At 44.2% G+C, this 25,747-nt stretch overlaps 2 protein-coding genes across 3 annotated transcripts in view; both read right to left on the minus strand.

The window, feature by feature from the left end:
- The window catches only part of RABGAP1 (RAB GTPase activating protein 1), a 61,427-nt gene that overhangs the window by 17,156 nt on the left and 18,524 nt on the right, over nt 1-25,747 (minus strand). For both annotated transcript variants that reach the window (XM_040082893.2, XM_058423062.1), the window contains exons 11-13: nt 23,569-23,743; nt 22,868-22,961; nt 19,939-20,089 (exon numbers count right to left, since the gene is read on the minus strand). In XM_040082893.2, coding sequence (XP_039938827.1) covers nt 19,939-20,089; nt 22,868-22,961; nt 23,569-23,743 — 420 coding nt within the window. The remainder of the gene's footprint in view (nt 1-19,938; nt 20,090-22,867; nt 22,962-23,568; nt 23,744-25,747) is intronic.
- On the minus strand, nt 11,101-13,823 carry GPR21 (G protein-coupled receptor 21). The gene is made up of 2 exons (XM_040082895.2): nt 13,725-13,823; nt 11,101-13,378 (listed from the first exon to the last, which is right to left on the minus strand). The coding sequence occupies exon 2, from the start codon at nt 13,008-13,010 to the stop codon at nt 11,964-11,966; it is 1,047 nt and encodes a 348-aa protein (XP_039938829.1). The 5' UTR covers nt 13,011-13,378; nt 13,725-13,823; the 3' UTR covers nt 11,101-11,963.

Here is a 25,747-nt window from a genome sequence, read left to right on the forward strand (position 1 = left end):
TTAGTGATAACTTTTAGTTTCTTACAAGTTTGCAAGGCTGAATTCCAGTGAAGCACTCCCAGGAGCACAGGTTCTGGCCACTGCCAGCAGCATCTGTGGTACCTCACAAGTGCCCTTCCTGAGAACCTGTGTTCTGCTGCAATGGCAAAATAATCTCAAATCCACTTGCCTTTTAATCCACTTATTTAACAGCAGAGACCAAAGCATCTGGTTGGAAACTCTTAAGAGAGGATTCTCAAACAAATCACTCACTATGGCTAAAGAGAACTAATTAGTGGCCTCTCTGGCTTTGCGTGACTTGGTCAGCTCTTGACTCCTGTGTCTCAGTACAATTCCCCAAGCAATCCAATGCGAGTTCCTGCAGCTGAAACACAGCTTGGGGAGAGAAAAATCAACGGAAATGATAAGGTTTAAAAAATGTTTTTCAATCCATGGCTTTGAAATCTCCCCATTAGTACAAACTGCTGCAATCCAAGCATTGTGTAACCTTTTCTTTACTCCTATTTTTATACCTTGCTGTGAGAATTGGCTCAATGGGCAATTTCTCATGCTTTCAGGGGACTGGGAACTGAAGGAAACCCTTCTGAACCCACACCCTTCACAAACTGGGACTGAAAAATAGAAAGCTAAGAATGACAGGAAGAAAAAGAAAGTAATAAAGAAAACAGAGTGGAAACTAGCCATGAGAACTGAGGCAAGTGTAGTGAAGATTAAAATTCTCATAACAGTTTGCTGCTCTGAAGGAAAGCAGGAAAATGTAGATGCTCAGACTCAGAATGTGCCCTTCCTCCCCTTCTTTTATGCACTTTAAAATATTAGAGGACTTATATTGAAACCTTCCTCTCCAGTTGATTTAAACAGAAACTACGTGTGCAGTTATGGAAACCGGGATGCAGTCCAGCTGGGAAAAGCCCATTTATTCTGTCAGGCTGCATATAAAAGCATATTGGTTCCCACTTCCTAAACCTGACACATTTAAAAGATACTTTCCATGTATTTTCATGGTCTTGCAGGGAGCATCCTAGGATCTGCAAAATATGCCATGAAGTTACAGCCTCAGTCAATATATTCAAACTGGGACTGTTTTACTTTAGAAGCTTTTTCTGTAGCTTAAGGCACAATTAAAGACATGGAAGAGATGGAGTTCTCTCTTCCTGGGACTGATCTACTTGCAGTTTTCAGCAGCTCAGGTTTATTCCTCCTAATCTGCTACATAAACCCAAGGGGATGAAGAAGCTGCAGCAAAGAACTGCTAAAGGACAAGATTTGTGATGAGAAGAATGAAGTAAGAAACCTCCAGAGAACAGAGGAAGCTGCCTGCTGGAAATGGCTCACCACCCAAAGATCAGCTCTTGTCCAGCCATGCTCCTGGAGAAAATCCCCCGGGGGTATAAAACAAACCCCGACCTGGACCCAGGCTGACTTCAGAACCACCACACCCCCTGCCCCAACCCCCAGAATGGTTCCAGCTGTGGAATTTTGCTCTCTGGTGAGTTATCTGACACAAACCCAACCCAAACTGCGCCTGACTCTCACTCTTGCCACAATGGATCCATTTCCACATTCCAGTTATTCCTTAGGAATAACTGACTGCAAGAATTCTGCCACACGGTCAGAGGCTACTGTGGGAAGGGTCTGGAGTCTCAGTCCACCACTGGAATTTTCCTTGCTTTGCCAGGGTGGGAGCAGCACGTGGTGTGTTGCTGCAAGGCATGGATGAGCCACCCCGGAGTGCACCACGCCAGGGACGGATTCCAGCAGACCCAACACGCAGAGAGAGCCAAAATCCTGTGCAGCTTTCACGGGCAGCAGCAGGGTAATATTACATCATGGGGAGAAGTTATTTTGAGCAGATCTGCACATTTTAAGTACATTCAAATACATTAAATGGGGTTTTTTGACAGCTATTTTCAGTGTTAGTAGGATCCTGTGCCGCCAGGTCTATTTTGCAGGCTGATGGCATTCCCATAATTACTTTTATTAAGCAATATTTACATTCATTTTTACACGGAGTGCACTTCCTGCATTTGTCTTTGCCCGAACCACAAGAAGGTTTTGGTAGGAGGAATTCCACCTGTTACTGAGACCCCAAGGAAGTGACACAAACCACACTTTCGGAGTAATGTACTTGTTAACTTCCCACAAGGAACGCTGCCTGCAGAATGTGTTACCTGGAGTCAGCACTAGCCTAGAACATTCACAGATAAAAGAGTATTTGTGGAAAAAACCTGAATAATTTAGACAAATTTGGACTGGTTAGACACTGCAATTGGATACAATAGTGCATTGATACAGCATAGTTTCAGGCCAAATATGGCAATATAGTGCAATTCTAAAAATAAAAGTGAATCCCTTGTGATATGCAGCCCTTTCGCTCTGCTCGTTTCCTTTTAGGGCTCAAGTTTCCCACAGGAAAATTAAAGCGAGGAGTTTGCCCACGGTGCCCTGCAGCATGTATGGATAAAGCATAAACACCAGGCAGGCTGGAAGGTTCTCCTGCCCCTGCACTCACTGCAAGACTCTTTAGAGCCATCCAGAAAAGGGAAAAAGCCCCACCCAGCGCCAAGGAACACACCTTCAGCAGCTCAGTAACAGAAAAGTCATCCCAGACAAGCCGTGAAAACATGTGATGTATCATTTATTTCTTAAACGTATTTATGATCCATTCAGACCTTTCAAATAAAGTGTACAAGTGCATTTCAGAATAAAAAACTACACTCTTCACACAGCTCTGTAGAACACTACATTTTATCAAGAAACTTGAAGCAAAAACTTCCTATTAAACCACCCATGCATCCTTTGGCTACAATAATATCACTGATCAACAAGTACTGCTAGTCAATTCCGAGTTTCCCTTTAAAGAGAAGGGGCATCCTAAAATATGCCACCCCTTCCAGAGACCTCTCTTTAAAGAGAGAGTATTCAATAAATTAGCTAGGCTTTTAGGCAAAACAGTAAGGCTACTTAGTACTGTTGATGCATGATCCATATATTTGGAGAACAGGCAATCCCAGGCTATGTGAAATGCGTCAACAGCCCTTGAAATTTTAGTAGTATCAAGATTACATCAATCCAGAACAAATGGCAGACAAAAAAGTAACCAGTGGAACAATCACTGAAAAATGTGCAGTTTCTGGTAGGATGGGAAGTGCTGATAACAGATTCAGAGAATTGTTTATAAAATCCGCTAAGAACCACATTGACATTCTTAAAATCACATTTTGTACAAAGCCCTAAACTCTGTGGCTGTACAAACACTGCCCTGTTAAACTGCTTTTTTGGGGATACATGTACACACATATGTAAAAGACACAGATATACTAATTTGAGAGCAATCAATTTAACATGGCAGTGGCTGTACAACTGCACAGCACACGAATATATATATATGTATGTATGTACATCTACAGCAAAAAGGAAACAAGCCAAGAGATGTATGACACAGCTGGGGTACACACCATGTCAAAAGGGAATAATACATTTCTTGGAGTTTTAATAGCTCATAGCAAAATTACCTCTTGGAAATAATTATGCAAAGATTTAGAATCAGATATTTACATGCTTCCGATTTCTCTAGCTCCATTTAATAGTTAAAAATATGCAAGTATTATTTTAACTCAGTAACATTTGTCATTTTTGGCTCAACTGTAGTTTTTCTCATTATTAGTCTTAGTTGAAAAATCAGCTACAGAAGTGTCTATTAAAATCATGGGGTGGAAGAACCCCTCTCCCCTGTATTTTAACAACAGTTCTGAGTTGGCACAAAACAGGTAATTCTGGAGCCCCAACATCAACTCTTCCTCAGCTGCTTTGTGCATGAGAACACCCTTCCCTTGTTTGAGCCAGAGCAGACCCCGTAAAGAGCCAAGGACCATCGAGGAGCCCACCCAGACAGTCCCCACTGTGTCAGAACTAAACCAGAATTAGTCTCGAGGGTCAGACTGCCTCTAACTCACCTCTTTGCTTTTCTAATCTGCTTTGGTGGAGGTGTCCCCACAGTTCCTCCTAGCAGGGGTTCCACACTCACAGCTCTTTCTCATCTTTTAATACAAAACAATTTCCAGCATTAAAAGGTGCACAAAGTTCCTACAAACACACACATACACATTCTCACCCGTGATTTCATCTACTCTTGGCCTTTTCACTGACATTCAGGAAAAAACTATCGGTTGGAACACTACTTGTGTAAGGAGCTGGATTGTCTCCCAAACAAAACTCCTTAGAACAACCTCTGACAACGTCAGATCTCCACAGAACACACCAGAATAACCCCACTGGTGCCTTCTGCTGTACCAGGGACTGGGAAAGGTGCAAGGAGACAGGCGGGACACGAGGAAGAATGAGCATCACAGAGCCACGGAGTGGTTTGGGTTGGAATGGACCTTAAAGATCATCCAGTTCCAGCCCCTGCCATGGGCAGGGACTTCTCCCGCTCTCCCAGGTTGCTCCAAGCCCTGTCCAGCCTGGCCCTGGGCACTTCCAGGGATCCAGGGGATCTCAGCTGCTCTGGGCAACAGAGAGGTTTTAAAGATCACTCCACTGCATTTCATTCAGCAAAGCAACCTAAAAGCACATGCACGCACAGCCTCCCATGCTCGTGGTTTAATTGTAAACAGCATGTGAAAAAAACAATTAAAAAAGGTACGAATACAATTCTGAAATCCCTGAAGAAAAGACATACCCACGAGTATTAAGAACGGTAAAAAAGCTCATCATTAGCAATTGCAAACGTGTTTCCATCCTGTTGCATTCATTAGAGGAATACAAAATTGAATCTAGTGTTTACATGCTAGAATTACAATAGAAACTAGATTTCAAAGGTTACATATGGAGAGAAACGTATCAGCATAGGAACTTGCAAAAGACTGTGCTGTACAGCATTTCTAAAGACATGAGTCTGTCAAGACAATACAATGATTGCAAATCCTTTCAGCCAGTTCAAAAGCGTGGCTGGAGGTAATGCTGCTTTCTGTTCTCTGAAAGGATTAACTGCACCAGTATTTTTAGTAAGTTTTAATGACAATTTAACCTCAAGAAATACCTAACCCCTCAAAAACTGAGGTGATCAGAAACATACGGGTACCTTACAGCCCTCAGGTTTTATTTCTTTGTACACTAAACATCAATTCATTTGACAGCATCTACAGAAAACGTTTTAAAAAATGGTTTTATGAAATACTTTTAATACTCAGTAACGCTAATATTTAAAAATACTTCACAGTGTGGTACTAATGTAACTTCATAAAACGAGCAACTTGAGTTCGCTAAAGCTCAAAGCCTTACATTATATTAAAATAGTCCAAAGAACCGACACACACACAAAATCACTAGCACTATAAATATACCTAAGCCACTTTAGTGCAAAGTCTGGTTTTGCTTCCCCTGACAAATCCCTCTATATTCCTGCCAGCATATTAAAACGTCATCCTTTACTAATCTAATTATTGATTTTCAAGGATTCATTTACAGCTGAAATCCCAGAAGAACTTTTTTCAATTTACCATAAAAGTAATGACTTGGTTTATTAAGCATTTGATTGCCTGGTTCAGGTGGTGTGTGTAACACTGAGAATGACTCGCATATGCACAGCAAGCTTTGAGTTCATCTTTAGGAGGAGCCACTCGAATTTATTTCACCTTTCAACGGAAGGATCTCCAGTAATAACCATCAGAAAGAAGCCAAAGCTTTGAATTACAAAATCGCTGTCCTCTCACAAATTCATAACTAGAAGTCAGCACAGGAAGCCAGGACTGCCTGCTCTGTTCCAACCCCCTGTGCTGCTCCTCAGGCCTCAGGCACAGGCAGGTGGAGCCTTCCAATCCCTTCCTTCCAAACACCGGTGTCTCCCCGAACCCCTGCGCTAAATATTAGCTCATGAATGTGCATCCACCCAGCACTTCTTAAAACTTCTCAGTCAATAAAGCCACTGGTTACCGACCCCCCAACAGGGACCTGGTGCCTCCTGGGCTCCCCCGGAGCAGAGCCCGCACATCCCGGGATCAGCTCAGGGATTGCAACACTCCCCCAAAAAAGCTTCAGGACAAAACAAAGATGACTTTGACAACTTCTGTTTCTCAGCTGAAACAACCACGGAATCACCAGCGTGAGGATCAGTTCTGACTGCACAGATTGCTGAAGGACATCTGAGATGTAAAGAAACAACGTGGACCAGGACACAGGAACATCAGTTCTGTTAATGTTTTCATTATCTGCTAAAGCTCAGGAGATGCCAGTGGGATATGGGTGAGACCCACAAACACCTCCACCTGCAGCCACTGAAAGCCTGCAGAGCAGGCACACTGGGGCTTGTTTTCCACTCTGCAACGGGATAAGAACTGACAGATGACAGAGCTCAATTTTGTGTGGAGAACCATCAGCAAAGCTGCCTCTATAAACAAACATTTCACCTGTCTAGAAAACAATGTCACAGGAAAAAAACCTGAAAAGCTGGCCCAACAAAATATAACAGATTAACTCCCAGTGGCTGGAACACCTCAGAAAGGCAAATGTGACATGGACTGACATTACCTGAACTCAATCGAGGGGCTGATTGTCACCCCAGGTCTGCAGGGAATCCTTCTGGGGTGGCTGTGGGAGAACCCAGGCTCAGAGGAGCTGCCTCCAAGGAGGAGCAAGGCAAAACCAAGAAGGTTAAACTCCCTTAAAAGAAGTGTGTATTGTAAAGAAAATGACCCACATTAAATACTCCATTGTGACCCCCTCCAGCAGGTTTCCTCTCTTTGTTTCCATCCACCACAACTTTCAGTTTCTTTCTCTAGACACAACTGCACCTGGTCCTACACTTACTAAATTTTAATTTTGAACACCTACCCCCTTCTAAGAACGTAACTTTAGTATTCAATGCATTTGCTTATATGCAGAAGCATCTTTGGAAGCAGTACCTCTGCAAAGCACAGGCAATAATGGAAATACCATCTGGAAGTAAGACATTGGTCTAGAAGCCAGGAGAACACACGGGACATTCTCAGAGCATCCCAAAAGAGGGGCTCTTTGCTTTGATGGAGGCAGTCTGGAAAACCTGAGCAGCTGCAGCCTCCCCAGGCTGACCACAGCCACATACACACAACAGCATTTGCTGGATAGGGAATATTAAAGATAACATTTGGATAAACTTGGATTAAAATCAGAGTTTATCTTGAATGACACCATGGGAAGGATGTGTTGTGTTCTGCAAAGTCATGGAAGGGAAGAAGAAACATTTCTAAATCAAGCAATAAAATAAGGGCCAAGTCAGGCAAAAGTTTCAGCAAGTGCTTCAAAAACTCAGAACCAAATGTGCTCAAACAACAACAAAAAACCCCCTTCCAAAACCTCCACCTCCTCCTATTAAAATATCTAAATCAGATGAATCAGAAAAATTTTAGAAGGGACTTTTGTTTTTAAAATCTGAAGGCAGATTCCTGTGCTCACATTCTGGTTCCTAAGAAATATTTTTTAAAGCACCAACCTGACTTAGAAATTCTATCAACTTCAAACCCTGATGTGAAGTAAGATCAGACTGAAATATTTCAGACTTCCTGACTCATGGAATTGTTGCCTTGATCATCACAGCACTTGGGAACACCACAATAAACAGCAAAAAATCTGCATATTGAATTTGCACACTGAATGTTTCCACCTCCTATCACATCCAGGCCTTGGAAGTGTCTTTTTTCAGAACAGACAAACTGAAATTGAGGGTTCTCACACATAAAGCCATTATATGAGCAGGAGGGACAACGCTGTTGGGAATTCTCTGCCTCTTGCAATTCTCTGTGCCTCAGTACTTTGTACCCCTTTCCTCCTGTCAAAGACTCGTGACAAATACCCAAAACTGCCCCTTGGCACTCTGACACTGAACCATGTCAGAATTCCAAGTAGTAGAAACATATTTCTGAGTGATAAGAAGCTTAAAAACAAGTACAAACTCCCCAACAACAAATGAAGACTACAGAAACTGGTAACATTTAATAAAATAAAATTAACAGTAAATAATAGCAAAACTTTTGTTTGACACAAAAGATTTCTGTTGAGTTTAAAAATACTGTCCCTTGATTGAGGTCATAAAAAAATAATATTTCACAGCTATTTTCCCAGTATATTTGGAAAATGACAACATAATCACAACCTAAACTTCCAGTAATCTCTAAAAAAAAAAAAAAAAAATTAAAGGACTTCTACATGAAGCAAATGATCATCATCTGAGAAGCTGTGAGTATAGAAATCCTTCCCATGGCATTAAAAAAAGCCACCGAATTGCATCTCGCAAATTGAACCTTCCAGCAGCTTAATTTGAAAGTGAGGCAGATAACTCTAATAAAAAATAAATTTATAGTCTGAGATGGAACTTCAAAATTAGTTCATTTAATCACATCACCACCTCATTGTTATGAAGATGCAATTTGATTTCTGTCCTCTCCTCAGTGTGGCATTTATCTGTGCAGTGCTCTCACCGCTGATTCCCAAAGCACCCAGACACAAAGAGAGCCAGAAGTGGATTCACTTCACGTGTGGAGGATGAAAATGCTCCAGCTGGAAATGTTACTGCCCGACCACTCCTAGCACGGATGGCGACGGGAAGGATCCTGTGCCTGTGCCGGGTGCATGACAAAAGGTGTTCAATGCACTGCTGAGAAACAAAGTCACGTTTGCCAAAATTATTTTTCCCACCATGGGCACAGTGAACAGAATTCACCCCCTGCAATTTCACTGCGGACAACAGACTCCAACGTTATAAATATTTAAAACGTCTAAACACATACTACACATACGACATCAACATTAAATTAAGACGGAAAAAATGTAATTTAAACTTTTAAAATATCAATAAATTAACACAGACAAAAAGAGAAATATTTGACACTAAAACTAAGCTACTGAGGCAACACCAGAAGTGTCTGTACAGTGGATGAAACTTGAATGCATCAATTGGCTGCAAGTCCTCTCCATCCTTATCTCCTGGAGACTTCTAAATTCTGATTTTCACCTCTTACAGAAAATGTCTGAGCTGAGGAAGACTTGGAGATGAGTAAGGCAACTGAAAACAGCCTGGCTGTCAGGAATGTTAGAACTGAACCTTTGCTGCGAAGCAGCAACAGCTGCAAGAATGCATCTGCATCTGGATCAGCCACCACGCTCCAAGTGCAATTCCAGGCTCAGGGCTGGAGCAACTGCTTCAGCTCTAGTTAAATCGCTATGCTATGATTTAGAACCCCTACCAGTTTAAAAAACTTTCAAAATTCTCAAAAACTAGCACATAATGCTCCTATTCAAACCCTCTATTTAGCCATAAAAAAACCCCAAAAGCAACAACCTTTGCTTTCCAGCTTCCACTTAAACCTGAAACTGCCATTTCTGGGGTTTTAGGCCCCAGCAGATTCTTCTCTTCTATTAAGTTTAATCAAATGCTATTTCAATGATACACTGCATCATTTCAAAGACTTGGAAACGTTAGATAAGGTGAAGAATCAGAGAAAGGCTACGGGGAATTTACCTGAGAGGCTGTTCCAAAAATACCACGCACACACGCTTTGATATTAGTGACTAAAGCCCTTGAATTGTTCCCCAAAGCCCACCTTTGCCATCATACCCACGGAGCGCCTGAGACACTCCGGCACGATGTGCTGCGAGCTTATTATCCCACCTCTGTCCCAAGTGAGTCACTGCAGCCCTGTGCTCCCCCGTGTCTGTGTCTAACCAAAACTCCGACTGCGAGGGCTCCCGGAGCAAAGCACCCCGGGCTGCCTGCGAGCATCCAGCACAAGCCCCTCTCTGCTCTTTACTACAACGAGAGCAAGAAATGGTGGCGTGAAGGCAGCAGGGTTTAGACAACCCATGCCCATAAAATTTCAGATGAACCGAAGAGGATGTTTATCTTGAGAGGTTTGGACTGGCTGTGGATGCAATACGCTGGAAGCTGACCAAGATGCCACTTAAACGCTTTGCCCGAGGGCCCTCCAACAGAAGGAGGCAGCAGCAGCAGGGGGTTCTGCCCCATCCTCCCCTGAACAGGTACACGCACACCCAGGAGAGCAACTCAAGTGTGCCAGCACTGAGTGCTGACAAACACACGCCATGCCAGGAATGCTTCACCCTGCTGCTCTCTCTCCTTCCCCGTTTCCTCACTGGCAGCCCCATGAGACTGGAGACTGCACTGGAGCAAATGTGGATGGGCAGCAGGGCCGGGCTGTAGCAATCGTGGCATGTGATGGGGCACAGACAAGCTGGTATCCTCCAGGGCAAGGCATAGAGAGGAGAGGCCAGGGCTCACAGCTCAGCAGAGAGGAGGGGGGAGTTTGCAGGAGGGATAGGGCAGAGTATTAAAAATATGATCTTGATCTAGAACAACATAGACTTGAAACCATTTACCAAAACAGAGCCTTCCCTTTGGCCAAGAGAATTACCCCAATTCTAAAAATATCACATTATATTCCCTATCCTCTTTTCATTCCTACTGTGACTAAGAGCACACCAGCTGTACCAGAGGAGCTCAGGGAATTCCCCAGTCAGCAGCCCAAGGCAGTGACGGGAAGCACAAGGAGGAGCACGGAGGGGATGGTCGGGGGCACAACCTGCTCTCAGAGCACGAGAGACAGAGGGACAGCCCTGCACCACTGCAATCCACCACCACAGGAATACTTGCTTCACTTTCATTTCCAAAATGGCATCAGTAAAAAGACAAGGATATTCTTTAGGAAAAACTCAACAATTCGAGGGCCATTCTGCCTTCTTAACAGCATGACAGTACTCAAAACATTTAATCTAGGCTAGCTTGAACAAGCTGTGGTCAATGAGATTTGGTTCCTCAGATATTGCCTTTGTCTGACCAGTTAGATATGCTTTTGCCAACAGGATTTAGTTCCTGCTATATTTGAACCATCTTTAATCCCTTGAAGGCTAAAGAAAAATGTCTCTGATTTAGCTCTGTGCACTTATGAATAACTCAAATACTACAGTTAAATTTACAACATAGTTCCCTTAGCTGTTTAGAAGACAATTGTTTTCTTTCCTTTCCCCTTAAGTTCCAGTATGTAAAATATCAGAAGAATTTAGATTAAAAAAAAAAAAAAAAAAAGACATGTTATTTTTAAAGTTGTTCTTGAGAAAATTTCCACATACAAACCCGCGGCATTTCTCCACTGGTTTGAGAACAATTTTCACATGTTGGCATCATCCTTGAGTGGCTGCCACAACTCTGGTATCATAAAGCAACACGTATTATCTCTTAGCTTATCAAAACACATTTTATTTAACTGCTAAATTTGGTCTGATCCAAGTTTTTCTTCTTACTTCACAACAAACAGGAAAACACAGATGCCGCACTCTGATCCAAACATGCATCCTGCCAGGGAAACGGGGCACGGAGGCCAGATCAGCCCTAAGAGTGCGACTGCCCAGACCACACCGCTGCACTCACGGCTCATTGACAGAGTTCACACTGAAATGTTCACATTGTGCACTCCTGTTCTACAAGTCCTGTCTAGGTAGCACTGAAAAACAAATTGTTTGGCCCCTTCTGTTCTGACGCTGGAACGTTGTGTCAATATACTTTGGCATATATTAAAAAAATCCCTGTAATATACCATAGACTGTGACATTTCCACTTCAGATCTATCATTTACATGTGAAGCACGAATCTCCAAAGAACCCAGTAAAGCTGTAAGAAAGACTACATTTTGCTGAAGCTCTCAGACACCCACTCCATTCAGTCACACCAGCTGGAGAGGTAAGTGTCAAGATACAGCTTTATTCTTTAAAATGAATGTGGAGGTGAAACTCCACAGCCTCCTCCACAGCAATCATTTTTTAAAGTGAAACCACAACGATATGTGCTCCTGATCCTTCTACGTCAGCAGCATTTCTCAGAAACCTTTTTGCAAATCTGGATATCTTAAAATCGTATCTAAGTTATTTTGCAATCTGCGCAATTGTCCCTGCACTTCCCAGACCCGCTGACGGGCGTCCTAGACATGACATCCATTGGAAGATCTTTTGCTCCTAGAGGTAGAGGAGTCCTTAGCTACCCTCTGTCTAGCACACGAGGCACAGATGGCCCCCGAGAGACGCTTCAGCCCCTTCTGAAAGACACTGTTGGAGAGACTGTAAATGACACAGTTGCAGAAACTGTTGCTAATGGCAAGCCAAGTGGTCAAGAAGGACGCGACGCGGTTACTATAGACATCGGAGCTCTCCAGCAGGAAATAGATGATGTAGGGCAGCCACAGGATGTAGAAGACGCTGGTGATGCGGAAGAGGACCATGGCGTAGCGCTTGTCCGGGCAGGGCTGCGCGTCCCCGGCCTCCCCGTCCTGCGAGCTGAAGCGCACGCGCCGCTCGTTGATCTCCTTGGTGTGCTGCTGGCAGATGCGGAAGATGTTGAAGTAGGTGAAGCAGACGATGAAGGCGGCCGGGGCGTAGAGCATCACCACGATGAAGAGGGTGAAATAGGGATCGGTGTTCCAGGAATTGGCGCACCACTGGAACACGTCCCCGTGATATCCGGGCTTTCCCCAGTGAAAGGAGGGCAAGAAGACCAGGCAGGAGTAGAGCCAAATGGTCAATATGCAGATGCGCAGCCTCCACGGGGTGACCAGCGTGTTGTAGGTCAGGGGCTTCGTGATGGCGATGTATCTGTCAATGCTGATGCAGGCCAGGGAGGCCATGGAGACGCTCTTCAGCACCGATACCACGTAACCAAAGATTTGGCAAACCAAGGACTCGCTTAAAACAATAGGATAGTGCAGCAGAGACAAAGAAGGCACCAGACAGCTCACGCCCACCAGGAGGTCAGCATACGCCATAGTCTGGATGAAGTAGCTGGTGGTGTGGTGGTTCAGCAGAGGTGCACAGTGAAAGACAAATATCACAATAATGTTGCCCGAAATAATCAGCACCATGAGGAACACGATAATAACCACTTCCAGGAGGCAAAAATTGATGGTCTCCAAATAGCTAATGGCCAGGAGACAGAAGGGCCGGCCACTCTGGTTGCCAACCAAAGAGGAGTTCATCTTGAGCACTGCAGTGATCTCTCTACTTCATGCTCCTGCCTGCTGCCTGCAGCCACTCCAGGCAGCTGCTGTCATTGCGGCTGGTGCTGTGCGTGCAGCAATGTCAAAACCGGAGTTCCAGTCCCCAGGGCTGCTCCAGATGCTGCTGCTGTGCATTGTCTGCAGCACAATTCCCCTTTAAATCCGGCTCCCAGCCGCTGCCTGTGCACCGGGACCCAGCGGCAGGCATGTCACCAACTTCCCCGGCGCACCGGAGAGGGCTGATACCGATGCCCTCCCGGGTGGGCTGCCGCGCCGAGGAGGGATGAGGGGCTGGGGGAAGAGGGAGAGGAACCTCCACCGAGTCAGGACGAGAGTCCTCCCAAAGGCTGACAGAGAGAAGGGAAAGTGTTTTACAGAACCGTCTCTCCCCCGCGCTGCCACCTCCGCCGCTCCCCTCCTTCCCCACGCCCTGCTCGGCGTTCCCCGCCGGCCCCGGCTCCAGCCCCGCTCCGTCCCCACGCCCCGCCGGCGGCAGCGGGAGGCGATGCCGCCTGCCCGGAGCCCCGGCAGCCGGGCGGGGGGATGCGCGGCGAGGAGGGCGGGGGTCCAGCCCTTCTCCGCTGGCTCCATTTTGCACGGCGCTTTTGTTCGCCGCCTCTCCCGGCCCCGCCGCCGCCGCCCCGGCCCCGCCGCCGCCCCTCGCCCGGCCCGGCCCCGCCGCCCCGGCCCTACCTGCGGCGGGGGAACAAAAGCGCGGAGCATCCTCGGGCGGGCGGCGTGCGCTCCGGCCGCGGCGATGCGGAGCCGGGGGCGGGGAGGCGGGAGGAAGGGGAGGGAGGCGGCGGGAGCGCGGGGGAGGGCGCGGCGCGCCGGGGACCCGGCGGGGAGCGGGGCCGCAGCCCCGGCCCCCATCCGCCCGCCCCGGCGCGCAGGGAGCCGGGCAGCGCCGGCCGCGGCCTCGGCGAAGCGGCCCCGCGCTCCGGGGGCGCTCGGCGAGGCGGATCCGCGGGCGGCCAGGGGCGCTGGGAGCCTCACCCGGAGCGACCCCGCCGCCGCCGGCAGCGCACGCGGGTCCCGGCCCTGCCCTGCCCTGCCGCCGGTGCCGCAGGGACGCACACCCAGCGCAGCCCGCTCCTCCTCCTGCACCCTGCACGGCGAGCGCCGGCCGTCCATCACCGCCCCGAATTCACGCGCTTCCTCGTCACTTAAAGGCTTCTCCATCCCAGCCCTTTTGGGGAAATACCTATTCTGAAATAAACGTGCCTTTCCTAGGTGTAGTGTGTGTTGCTCAGGAGACTCCTGAAACCAAGGGCAAAGCCGAGAACGATGTCCCACCATTGATCCAGATGCTGCTCCAGATAGGCAGGCACCTCCCTCCACACACAGAGGCACAAAACGCAAAGGAATCGCTACCCCTGACGGTCCCTGGGACATCGGACACCAAAACAGAAAACCCAGCGACATTCCAGCCAGCAAACACGCGAGAGATTCACAGCATAGCACTTCAACTTGTATTCACACCCTAAATTAATACCATCTCACTATTTAACCAGAAAAACCTCTTTGAAGGCAGAGAGGCATAGCAAGGTACAGCTCTTGTTTATTGTTTGTCAAGAGCTTCAACTGACAGGCTGGAAAACGTGTTCCTGGGTATGTGAGAGCTCATTCTCTGACCCTGACACCTGACTGCTCCACTGCCACCACTTAGGACAGGCACTTGCTACAGGAATTTGTATTTGAACGGAACAAACCAGTAAAAACTGGAGTGAAGCTCTCTGGCAATCAGAATCATTTAGTCAGACATGAAAGTGCACAACTGGGATCCCTGCAAGCTTAAGTCCACACTCTGAATTCAACCAACACCAACAAACCCAAGGTTTTTGGTTAACCTGAGCTAAACGTTGGTCATTCTGCAGAGTACCTAATGGGAAATGAATTGAGGCCAAAGGGAGAGATGTCAAAGCAATTGAGCTGCAACTCTCAGGTTTTTTAGCTGACCAGTTAAGTACAAAAAACATTTCATTATACACTTGGGTTGGCCAAAAATCTGTGCTGGACAACAGCATGACTTGGCAGATTTTTAGTTAGTCTCGTACAAATGCCTGAAAAGAAAAAATTGGGGGTTCTGCCCTATCTTTAACCCAAAATAGATCCCTTTACTATTGTCCACTTTTTTTTTTTTTTTTTTTTTTTTTTAATTTATGGTGCTTCTACTCATGGCAACTGAAGTACTAGAACTGTAGCTAGGAAACATAAACTTTGAATTAAATTTAGGCCAGGGTATTGTGGATTTACAAAAAACAAGCTATGATTGAATTACTGCTGGAGAAATGGTCTCCTATCTTTCCAAAGCAGAGAATGATTTACATACCGATTGATTCAAATAGTATTTTTGGATCCTTGGGCATGAATAGACACATTATAAACAGCCCCAAGAAAACGTATGTTGATACATTGAACTTTCTACGTCAGATACATAAAATCAAGGTAGCAATGAAAATACTGAGCCCAACCAAAACAACATCTGGTTGCTGAAATTTTTAAACAGAAGATGCACCATGAAATCAAAAACTCCCCAGTGTTCAGGTTTTTATGAAAAGCTTAACGCCCTTAGAGTTGAGGTATTTCTGTAGAAGAGCCACATCTGTTTTCCCCTTTAACTGACATTCTATTGTTTCTCCGAAGCTGAGAGCAATGACTCCACTCAGTGCTCTTGCCAGCTCACTCCTGCTTGCTAAAAACACCCAAACCAGCAAGAGCTCCACCTCCTCCTGCCCCTGCACCAGAAGCCAGCCCAGAAGGCGAAGCAAACTGCACCTGGAAGGTACCTGGGGTAGAGTGCCTGCTCCCCAGCTCTCTGGTGGGGTGCACCACCAGCCCAGCACGAGAACCTCTCCTAAAGACACCAAAACGTGAGTCTGAAAGTACTGCTGTGGTGCAGAGACTTCCCCCACTCCACCTTGGTACAGCACCACCTCGTCCGAGGCAATGAAAAGTACTCCAGGAATTATTCAAAGTTACAATGACAACTCCTGGGAAAACTGCTGCTTGTAAAAGATAATTAAGCTTTTATCACCATGTGATCAAAACTAATCAAACGAGGAATCTCAAGGTTCAGGCACACCGACAAGGCTATGCCATCGTACACTGCGATGCACAGATGAAGGGTAGTTCCATTGCAGTTGACTGTACACAGTCGTGGCTCTCTGTCCTCCTGAAAATTTGATGTATTCTCTTTAATTTATAGGAACATATGGAAATATGATTGTGATACAAGTGGAAAATAAGTGTTAACCACCCACAGCTAAGGTTCTGTCACATTTTATGCTACCGATGACAACACATTCAGTCAAATAATGGTAGTGACATTTTAATCTATTTCTTCATTAAAAACTAGCATCATTTGCACCAAGACAGACAAGTATATTTGGTAGAACGTCTGTGTTCTATAATCCTCGTCTCATGGAGACAAAGAGGTGGGAAGATGAGAAAGTGGGTAGCAGGAGTCCTGCTATAAGAAAGACTGGAACAAATTAATCTCTTACCAGGCCTGGGATTTCTCCCAGAAATGGTGACCCCAGGGTAACATTCCAGGTTACTCCTCCTGACACTGGACTATTATTTTTTATTTTATTTGTGCCACAAGATGTCCCTCTCACGTTGTAATTTTCTTAATATAGTGTATTTATCTGGTACAACAGTTCATGGTTTTTTCCTTTCAACATTACTTCCTCCCACACAGACCTATATCCACAAGCTTTTTATTTTCTCCTCAATATTGTAAATGTCAGGTTTTTAATGTTGATATGATGAAGAACTTCTCCACTGACAGATTCAGTATTTGTATTAAACCTTTCTAAAATTGGTCTGAGAAGTGGCTGTTGTTTCCTTCGCTTTGTACCATGATAATTTACTTTTTTTAGCCTGTCTGGCTCACTTTACACATTTTCTACCCAACACCACTTCCCATCCACCTATGCCTGTCAAGAACATGCAGTATTTTTCCTGCAGGTGTCCTTAATACCTGGAGTGAGTCCCCATGTGTCTTCTGCTACTTTCAGTGGCTGAAGATTTACAGCCATAACTGCGATTGCCAAAGCGCTACCAGGACCAGATGCCTCTCCCAGGGATTGTCTAGATCGTTTTACCTAGAGCTTGCTTTCTGTCCCCAGTAGGGACATGACCTTAATTCACTGGGCTGGCTTTCATCCACACTCCCCACCACGAGCGTGGCAATCTGGAGCTGCTAAAAGCTTTATTATTGCACACAGATGGTGTGCAAATTCTCAAAAGTAATTCGTGGAAGCACCATGATGGTGAAACTTCAACCTTCCCGCAATAACAAAAGCACAGAGAACGAAACCCCTGCCAGCGTGTGGCAAGGAAAACCAGAACAAACAATTAATATACGCTGTCATGATGACTAAAGCAAAATGAGCACACCTTGAAACACAGTTTCAATGCCATTTTTAAGTCATATTCAAGAAGAGAGCTAGACACAGCTCTCCTGCGTGGTAGAGCACAAGAGGGAACATTTCAATCCTTCAACTCAACAGTAAACAAACTGTCCTTGCAGCAATTAATTTGCAAAGGAAAGCAAAAACCAGAGACTACCTGAGCCTGCCCAGGAAAGCAACCACCAGAAGAAATTCTGGGGCGCTGCATCCAACATCCTGTGCACAAGAGAAAAAGCCCCTGAAACGGGCCAGAAGCAGCTGCCAACACAGATCCTTATTCATTTGGGACTGTGCTGCTGCATGGGGTCATGAGGAACCTGGCAGAAATCAAATGCAGCTACAGGAATAGAGGCAACATGAAGAGAGAAGGGATTATGAGCATTACGAGCACTCACACAGGTTCCCTGCATCTCCTGCCCACATTCCAGGGTACAGGTTTTCCATGGACTCCTTGTGCTCCTGCACTACTCCACAGCAGCTATTCTCACATAAACCCCTTCAAGGCATGGTAATGCAAATAACTGAAGGGTTGCCAGAGAAGAATTGGCATTAGTGACATGCAAAACATGGCAAAGCATTACAAAGATGGGAAAGCAATGTAATATAATGGACTCTCATCTTCATATAATTAACAATTTTTTTTTCCCAGGAACATTTACTCCTATGCATTGCTGCATATTGACTGTAATTGAGCTGCTATTTAAAGAGCAGTAAGAATTAGTCACATTAGGACTCCAAAATTATCACATTTCTTGCCTAAGAAAGGCATGAAAACAAAAATTTAAGGCCAAAGTGCAGCCCAGCATTACTATATTCTTGGCATAGACTACATGCAAAGGGTCTGCAAATGTTATATTGCTGGGCCTTAAATTCATGTTCTCCTCAGCCTCCCAAACAATCCTTGCATTTTTTGCCTGTTTTACTCTTCAGTACCTCCACACAGCCACTGAGAGATAACCCTATTTAAAACCTTGCATTTCTTCCACTGCCTGCAGACTGAAGAAATCCCAATTCCCCTGTGAACCAAGCACTCATTTCTGTTCTCAAACACCAACCTCTGTCCCTCCTTCTAATTCCTTAATTAGTTTCCATGCTGAATGAGCCCTGCAGGTATGGCCAGTGCTTCTGAGCAGAACACAGTGCACGAGCAGCCTACTGTCCCTCTGCCTGGACTCCTGCGATGCTTCCAGCACACCAGATGCAGGTTGCTTTCTTTGTCTCAGCCAAAAGCAAAGGAGTGGAAAGGTTTCACAGGTTTAAAAATGAAATGTTACACTATCCCCTTCCAGCTGACAAAGATAGTAGCAAAACGTGTCACCAACTGTGCCACAAAGACATCATCTTTTGCATTTTGATACCAAAACACTGAAACAGAGAAACAAGTGAGGCTGACAACTACTCACCAGGCAATTAAAATAACACAACAGGAGAGCTGTGATCACTCCTTGCCAGAGCACTCAACCTCCACGTTACTTATATGATTTATTCACCATAAAATCCAAGTTACGGCTCTACAATGCATAAACCAGTATTAAGGAATTTGGATCAAGTTTTTTCCATATTCACCAGGTATATGGAAATACTTATGGCAGAACATTTTTAGCTGATCTAACATGATTCATTCACATGGTGTAGGATCCTTCCTGCATGACTCCAGCAGAAATTGAGTTTAATTTCAGAAGCCCTCCTGCCCTCAGAATAAGGTCTTTAATTGCTCCTTGTGAATCTGTGCCATCAGAATATAGATACACAAAGTCTGCTTCACTTGTTTTGCTTTTTAACTGGTGAATAATTAATTTCTGTTATATTTGTACTAAAGCTGCATCATTAATAATTTCAAATACAGTCCTTTTAGACTTGCATGTTTGATGAAAGCAATAAAAACCAATGTAGCTATACAGATAATGGTCAAACCTGAATTAACACATCAGCTTTCTGGATAAGAAAGTGACATTTTATTCTGTGACCCATCTGTTACTTGAACTTTGAGAACCACTGAGTGATGTCTGTATGTACAATTCTTATATCCTTTTCCTACCTTACTGAGGTCAGCATTCAAGATGAGAAGTCACAAAACTGCTGTCTAATGCAAAAACACCCACATCGTGCCGTTTTCTTTCTACTGAAAAAAGCTGCAATTTCTACTAGTGCTGGATTTTTAGCATAAACACTGAGACAACACAACAAAATTCAGCTTCCATTCGGAAAAGCAAAACAAGCAAAAAAATTAATTTGTCCATTATGAAAGCAATTAATAGGACACTTATTTTTTTACAAACTCAGAATTCAGCCGAGTGAAACAGGACTATAAAAGGAAAGCAGTGTAATGCCACCAGCAGCTCTCAGTCAGGGTTTTTGTTGCAGGATTGAATCACAGTCACTCCTTGATACATTCAGGAACACTCGGGGACCCTGAGGCAAGAGAACACTCGAAGCCACTGTATTCTTTAAGAAACGGAGAGGAAAAAGAGCTGCAAAAGGCACGGTACCTTTGTGATGAGGATCCTGTACTTCTCCACGAGGTGGTCGTTGTTGTGACACCCTGCCAGCAGCTGCCACACCTCGCCCCGCAGCGCCTCGGGGACGCCGCTCCGCACCAGCGCCGACAGCGTCTTGGGCCGCACGCTCAGGTTCAGGTGCCTGCAGAGGGGAGCGCTCAGTCACTGCCCCAGCCAGCCACGAACACCCCCGGGACATCACACACGGCACCGCCGCCAGGCGCTCCAGGCCCCCCAGTCCAATTCAAGTCGTGAAAAAGAAATAAAACCAGGAGAGCTACCGCCCAGTTCTTCTCTCGATTCCCATTAAATGTACATATATATATAAAACATTCAACAAACCAAAGCACTCCATTAAATACTAAAGGACAGAGGTCACAGTGTGTAAATTCCAAGTTCAAACCACCCCAAAATTCGTAGTTTGCAGAAGCCTGCACTGCTCAGCTGCCCGCGGCCCAGCAGGAGGTGACCTCAGGGAGGAAGGGACAGAGCTCTGAACATCAGCTCTCCTGGTTCTCTGACTGCATCCCTGCATCAGAGCAGCCTCCACTGCACCAGGCAGCCCCGAGTGAACAGCTCCTTCCAGCCAGAGACCACCGACAGCTCATAAATTACAGCACTGCCAGTTGTAAAAACTAAACCTACCTATAATTCATGCACTTGGAGCACGTTAAGCAGAACAGCTCATTTGTGGTTCATATATAAAAATCCCCAAAAGACACATGCCTTAAATCATAGAAATTACGACTTTTCTGCAGTTACTAAAAAACAAATTCTGGATAAAATGATGAAGAGAACTGACAGACAAAGCCAAGCTGAAAAATGAACTTGTGTCACATCAACTGCATTATGTTCTTGATAAACTGGCATTTATTAATGTTTGTAACAGTCTAACAGATATGTGGATGATAATTTTACACAGACTGGGACTCCCTATCACCTTTCTCAAGTCTACAGTGTTCTGACACAACAATCTAGAGACTAACAAGGCAGACAACGAAATCAGTATTTACTGCACAGAACCCAGGACCATCATGTCCTCCTTCACCGTGCTTTCTCTAAAAGAAATCAACTAAAATAAAAATATTTATGTAGTAGTTAACATTTATATCAATATATAGTCACACCTATAGACATATTTATAGAGCATTTATTATGTTTTTATAATATGTAAGTATTTTTATATTAAATACTTCCTATATACAAAATAATGTTTTTGTAAAGGCCAATAAAACTGCTTTGCCTTAATCTCAGATGAGAGGAAGTACAACAGTACAATGAACACAGTTATGAAGGCCATAGACTAAAGGCAACACACTACTGGATTACTCCAAACTATTTTTGAAATGAGAAAATTGCGTGACTCAGCAGTTATGAAACATCAGCTAAATATTCTTTGGTATCACAAAATACCAAATATTTAATTACTATACAAATATTTAATTACTGTACAAATCTAATTACACAATTCTAAAAAACTAGCATGAAACTACCTGAAGTCTGGTTTTTATGATTTTTCAATCCTCTTATGTTAAAAGCTGGAGGATCATTGCTTCCAAATACACGTTTTTAGTTAAGAAGGAAAGCCCTTTAACACATATTAAAGTTGTTGCCAGCATTAGCACAGAAGCATTTCATATCCTCTTAGAGCTGCCAAAACATTTCCAATGGGAGTCAGGTGGCTTAATTATCTCTGAGCCCTTGGAAGAGTTACAAAAAAATTCAAGTTGAAAGAAACTTTCTCACAGCAGCAGATGCAGAGAGCTCATCTGGGAAAGATGCTTCTCCAAAGCTAGGAGAGGGAAAAGGGATCATGTATCATTTTACCACAGCCTCCCCCTCTTACAAATGTGCCCACTTAGTGCAAAACCGAACTGGAAGGAAAGCTACTTATTCAAATAAACAATAACTGCAGGAAACACTAAATAGTTATAATCTAAATTTAAAGAGATTCCTGTCAAAGTGGTCACATCAATACTTTTTCTCATCTAAGCTGCACAGTTGACTCCAATCTCTGCTGCCCTACTCCTTAGATCCAATACCCCAGCCAGCCTCTTGCTGTATGTACAGCCCTTGCCCTGCTCTCGTTGGCTTCAGGAAGCAAAAGGCCACAACTAAAGTCAGAGTCAAAATGAAGCCTGTTTGAGCTCGAGCTCACGCTGCCCATCCTCCCCCTTTGTGGGGAAAAAAGTAAACCTAACAAAAGCCCTGAATTTTACAACAATCAGCATCAACTTTGGAACTGCTCAGGCTACTCCAAGACGAATTAAAAACCCCTCATCAAGGGAGGACTGCGGTGCATTAGCAATTGGACTGTCAAGAAACACTCTTTTTGTACGCTGACATTTTCCAGGGAAAAAACAGCAGAGCTCATGTACTTCCTTCTTGGCAGGCTCTGGAGCCTTCCTTTAGATAAGGGAGGAAAAACATCTTCTCTATCCAAGTCCAAATCTCCCATTTCTTAAGCTACAGTCACTAAGATGTGACAGCTGCAGGAAAAATTGGCTGTGAACCCAGTCAGAATTACAAAGAGGAATGGAAGTGATCTGTGCAAAACAGACAAAGCAAGAGCTGCATTTCCTTTATACTACTTAGTTTAGGTTTTCCTTTTAACAAAATCTCAAGGAACATGAAGATCAGTAGAATAATCATTTTAAGACAGAACCAACTAAAGACACAGCACAAGTGAATTTCTATACGTTAAGCATGCACACAAAAATTAAAATATTTAGAACACCCTCTAAAGAAATCAGAAAACATCAAGCCAGAGAATAAGGGGTGTTGTGGGGACGTATAGAGAACTAAATCCAAACGAATCTTATACCAAATGGCCTCTGGAAATAAAAACTCCAAGCAGAAGGAGCAAAGAGAATGAGAATATTCAGAATTGTAATTTTGGGAATGTGATTTTGCCACTTACCACTTGGACAGCAGCTCTCCCCACGTTTCAAGAATTTTTTCTGCACACTCTTTGGAAACATCTCCAGAACCACTCAAGAGTGGTTCATCATTGTCTGCCAAGAGAACAGAAGGGACACTTCAGCCAAGGTCACATGGAAGGCCAGCAGGAAAAGTGGAAAAGCAGAAACCCAATTTATCTCCATTTCAGCTCAGAGCCATAAGGCCAGATGTTTCTATACTCAGAAGTGGTCATGGTTTACTTTAAAAGAAATTTTTAAAAGAAGAAGAAGTTCTTGAAAACACATTAAGTTTCAAGCTGGGCAGGTCCTAGTACAGTTTCATCTCTCACAGCTCTCTGACTCTCCACTAAAACACTGCTGACATTTCCAAATAACACCTGCTTCTCCTTTCTGCTCTCAAACCTGTTCACAGCTGCTCGGGGCGGGGCAGAAGCTACAGACAATCCCGCTTATAGGAGCACTTTTTCACATTGTCCCAAACACACCACACAGGAGGCCTGGGCTGAGAAAAGCAGGGACACTGAAGTGCCAGACGAGGGGGAGGCTGACCAGGACACTGGTGTTGAATCTTGCAGTATTCCAGCAAGAAAGAACCCATCAGTCAGGCAGATTCTGACTGGAAAGGATACTACATCTTCTATAACCACGTTATTCACCACCTGCCCTTTCTCAAAGGCCACAAAGCACAGGAGCTTCTTACCTTCCTCTTCGTCATCCTCGGGAGGCGATGGGATCATGGAGCCCTGTGACCCTGACTGGGGCAGGCGGAGAGAGGGGCTGGCTGTGGTTTTCCTCCTCTCCCTCTCTGACTCGCTTTCCAGGCACACAACCTCATACAACGTGTCAGAGTTGTTCTTCCTGTCCTTCTGCTTGATCTAGGAAACGAGGTTCATTTTACTGAGGACGCTACACAAATGCCAGATCACTTCCTAAGGCTCTGCCTTCTCTTTCTGGAATAGGAGAGCCGAGGAACAACTTCCATCCCATCCTACAGTGAGCAATGTTCATCGCTGGAACACACTTAATGCAAGGTGCAGGCTGTCAGTGCTTCTGATGCCATGAAATGTGCTGGGAGCGTGCTGCACCCAAGGGCACGAGGTGTCTGTCCCAGGCAGAAGTGGCACTTGGATCTGCCATCCATGGGCAGCTCATCTTTCCAACCATAAAAGAACTGGACACAAATGCACTGATTTTAAAGCTATAAATGCATCTGTGGTCTAAGAGATGAAGGTTCCTCAACATGCAGCAACTTTGCCTTTATTTAAACAGTAGTGGAAAATTGAAAGCAAAACCTTTAAAATTAGGTCAAATTATTCTTCAAAGAGAATTTATAAAATGAGCCAAAACAGAAAAGGCTTTTGGGGATAATGATGGTGGCAAAAGTAGTCTTAAAAATTTTGTTCATATTTATTTGAACGAGATGAGATGAGCTTTATGGTCCCTTCCAAACCAAACCACTCTGGGATTCCATGATTTTCCACAGCAATGGGCTTTGACAAAGCTTCCAACTCTGTGTACACATTGCTGCAGAAACACAAACTGCTGAGCCCCAAAGTCTATTCTGGCCCTGTTTCTCCATAATTTTCAATGCTTTGGTATCTTCCTTCCCTTTAAAGAAGGATTTTCTTTGCAAAGTGGTTCTAAAATTCTAATACATTTTAAGGACTTAGAATCCTTTTTCCTAAATGAATAAAAATAGAGAGCAGATACGAGCAGGTGAAGAAAAGAGGGAAATAAGATTTATAATTATATTCTACATTAAGCTCCCAGTGCTGAATTTTATTCTTTGGAGCATTAAAAATGAAGAGAAATGAATCAAAACTAGAAATGACTAAATCACTAAATGTAATCGGAGCACATAAAATCCCTCTGCTTTCACTACTTCCGAATAAAGAAACACTGCCAAAGTAAGATAAGCCAATTCTACACAGCTGTATTTTTAATAGGCTAATCATGACTCCACAGAAACAGGTTTCCCTTCCAGCCTTATCAGGCAGTACATTCTATATTTGTTGCTTCCACTACGAGTTTTGATAATCTCCCATTAGTAAACACTGGAAGCTGGATAACCCGACAGTGTCTGTGGAAAAAGAGAATTGGCCAAGATAAGTCACAATGTCTGTGAATTGGGTAAGACAAAAGATCCAGATTTAGCTCAGTAAGATAAGCTTCCTTTAAACTGCCAAAGAGAAAAGGCACCTTTTGGAGGCTGTGGAATATTTATAGCCCAACAGCCTCTACTCTTCAACATCTCCATGTTCTACCTCAAAAATATTCTATATAAAAAGGCTGAGCTCAACCATGAAGAATTTTTCCACCTCATATTTTGAAGGAAAGCGTTTTTCTTTAAGATAGAAAAAGAATCCTTAGTAAACTTCATCTTTGTTACTACCCAGATGCCATTCTTTGTTAGCACTTAAAGGCAAGGCAAAAAGAATGAAGAAAAGCCTCTTGCTTAATTCAAAACCTGTTTAAATAAGAACACTTATCAAGAAATCAGGACTCCAACATTGCTTTCTTTTTGGGCTGCACCCAGAATTGCTCAGCCTCAAGAGAGCACGTACATCCGCATTGCTATTTGCTTTTATACATTTCCAGTTCTTTAAAAAGGACTTTCATTTCAGAACAATTAATTTCTAGAGCAGAAGAACAGCAGCTACTTCAAGTGCATGATCTCTTCAGTGACTTGGACCTCCAACTTACCAGCCTTATTTTGAGACTAAGTTATTGCCTTCTACTGTTATTAGGAATATTCTGGACAGAAATAATGCTTCCATTTTTAGGAGATGGGTAAAAAAGTAATTTGGAAAAAACAGTAACATTTTTTAACAAGTTCTAGGGATTTTTGGTGGTTGCTTGGATTTTTTTCCCCGAGGGCA

Source organism: Hirundo rustica, chromosome 20 (genome assembly GCF_015227805.2).
Source record: "Hirundo rustica isolate bHirRus1 chromosome 20, bHirRus1.pri.v3, whole genome shotgun sequence".
Lineage (NCBI taxonomy): Eukaryota > Metazoa > Chordata > Aves > Passeriformes > Hirundinidae > Hirundo > Hirundo rustica.

Excerpts from the sequence above, each read along its gene's own strand:
- GPR21 (XM_040082895.2), bottom strand. The coding sequence starts at position 13,010 with ATGAACTCCTCTTTGGTTGGCAACCAGAGTGGCCGGCCCTTCTGTCTC.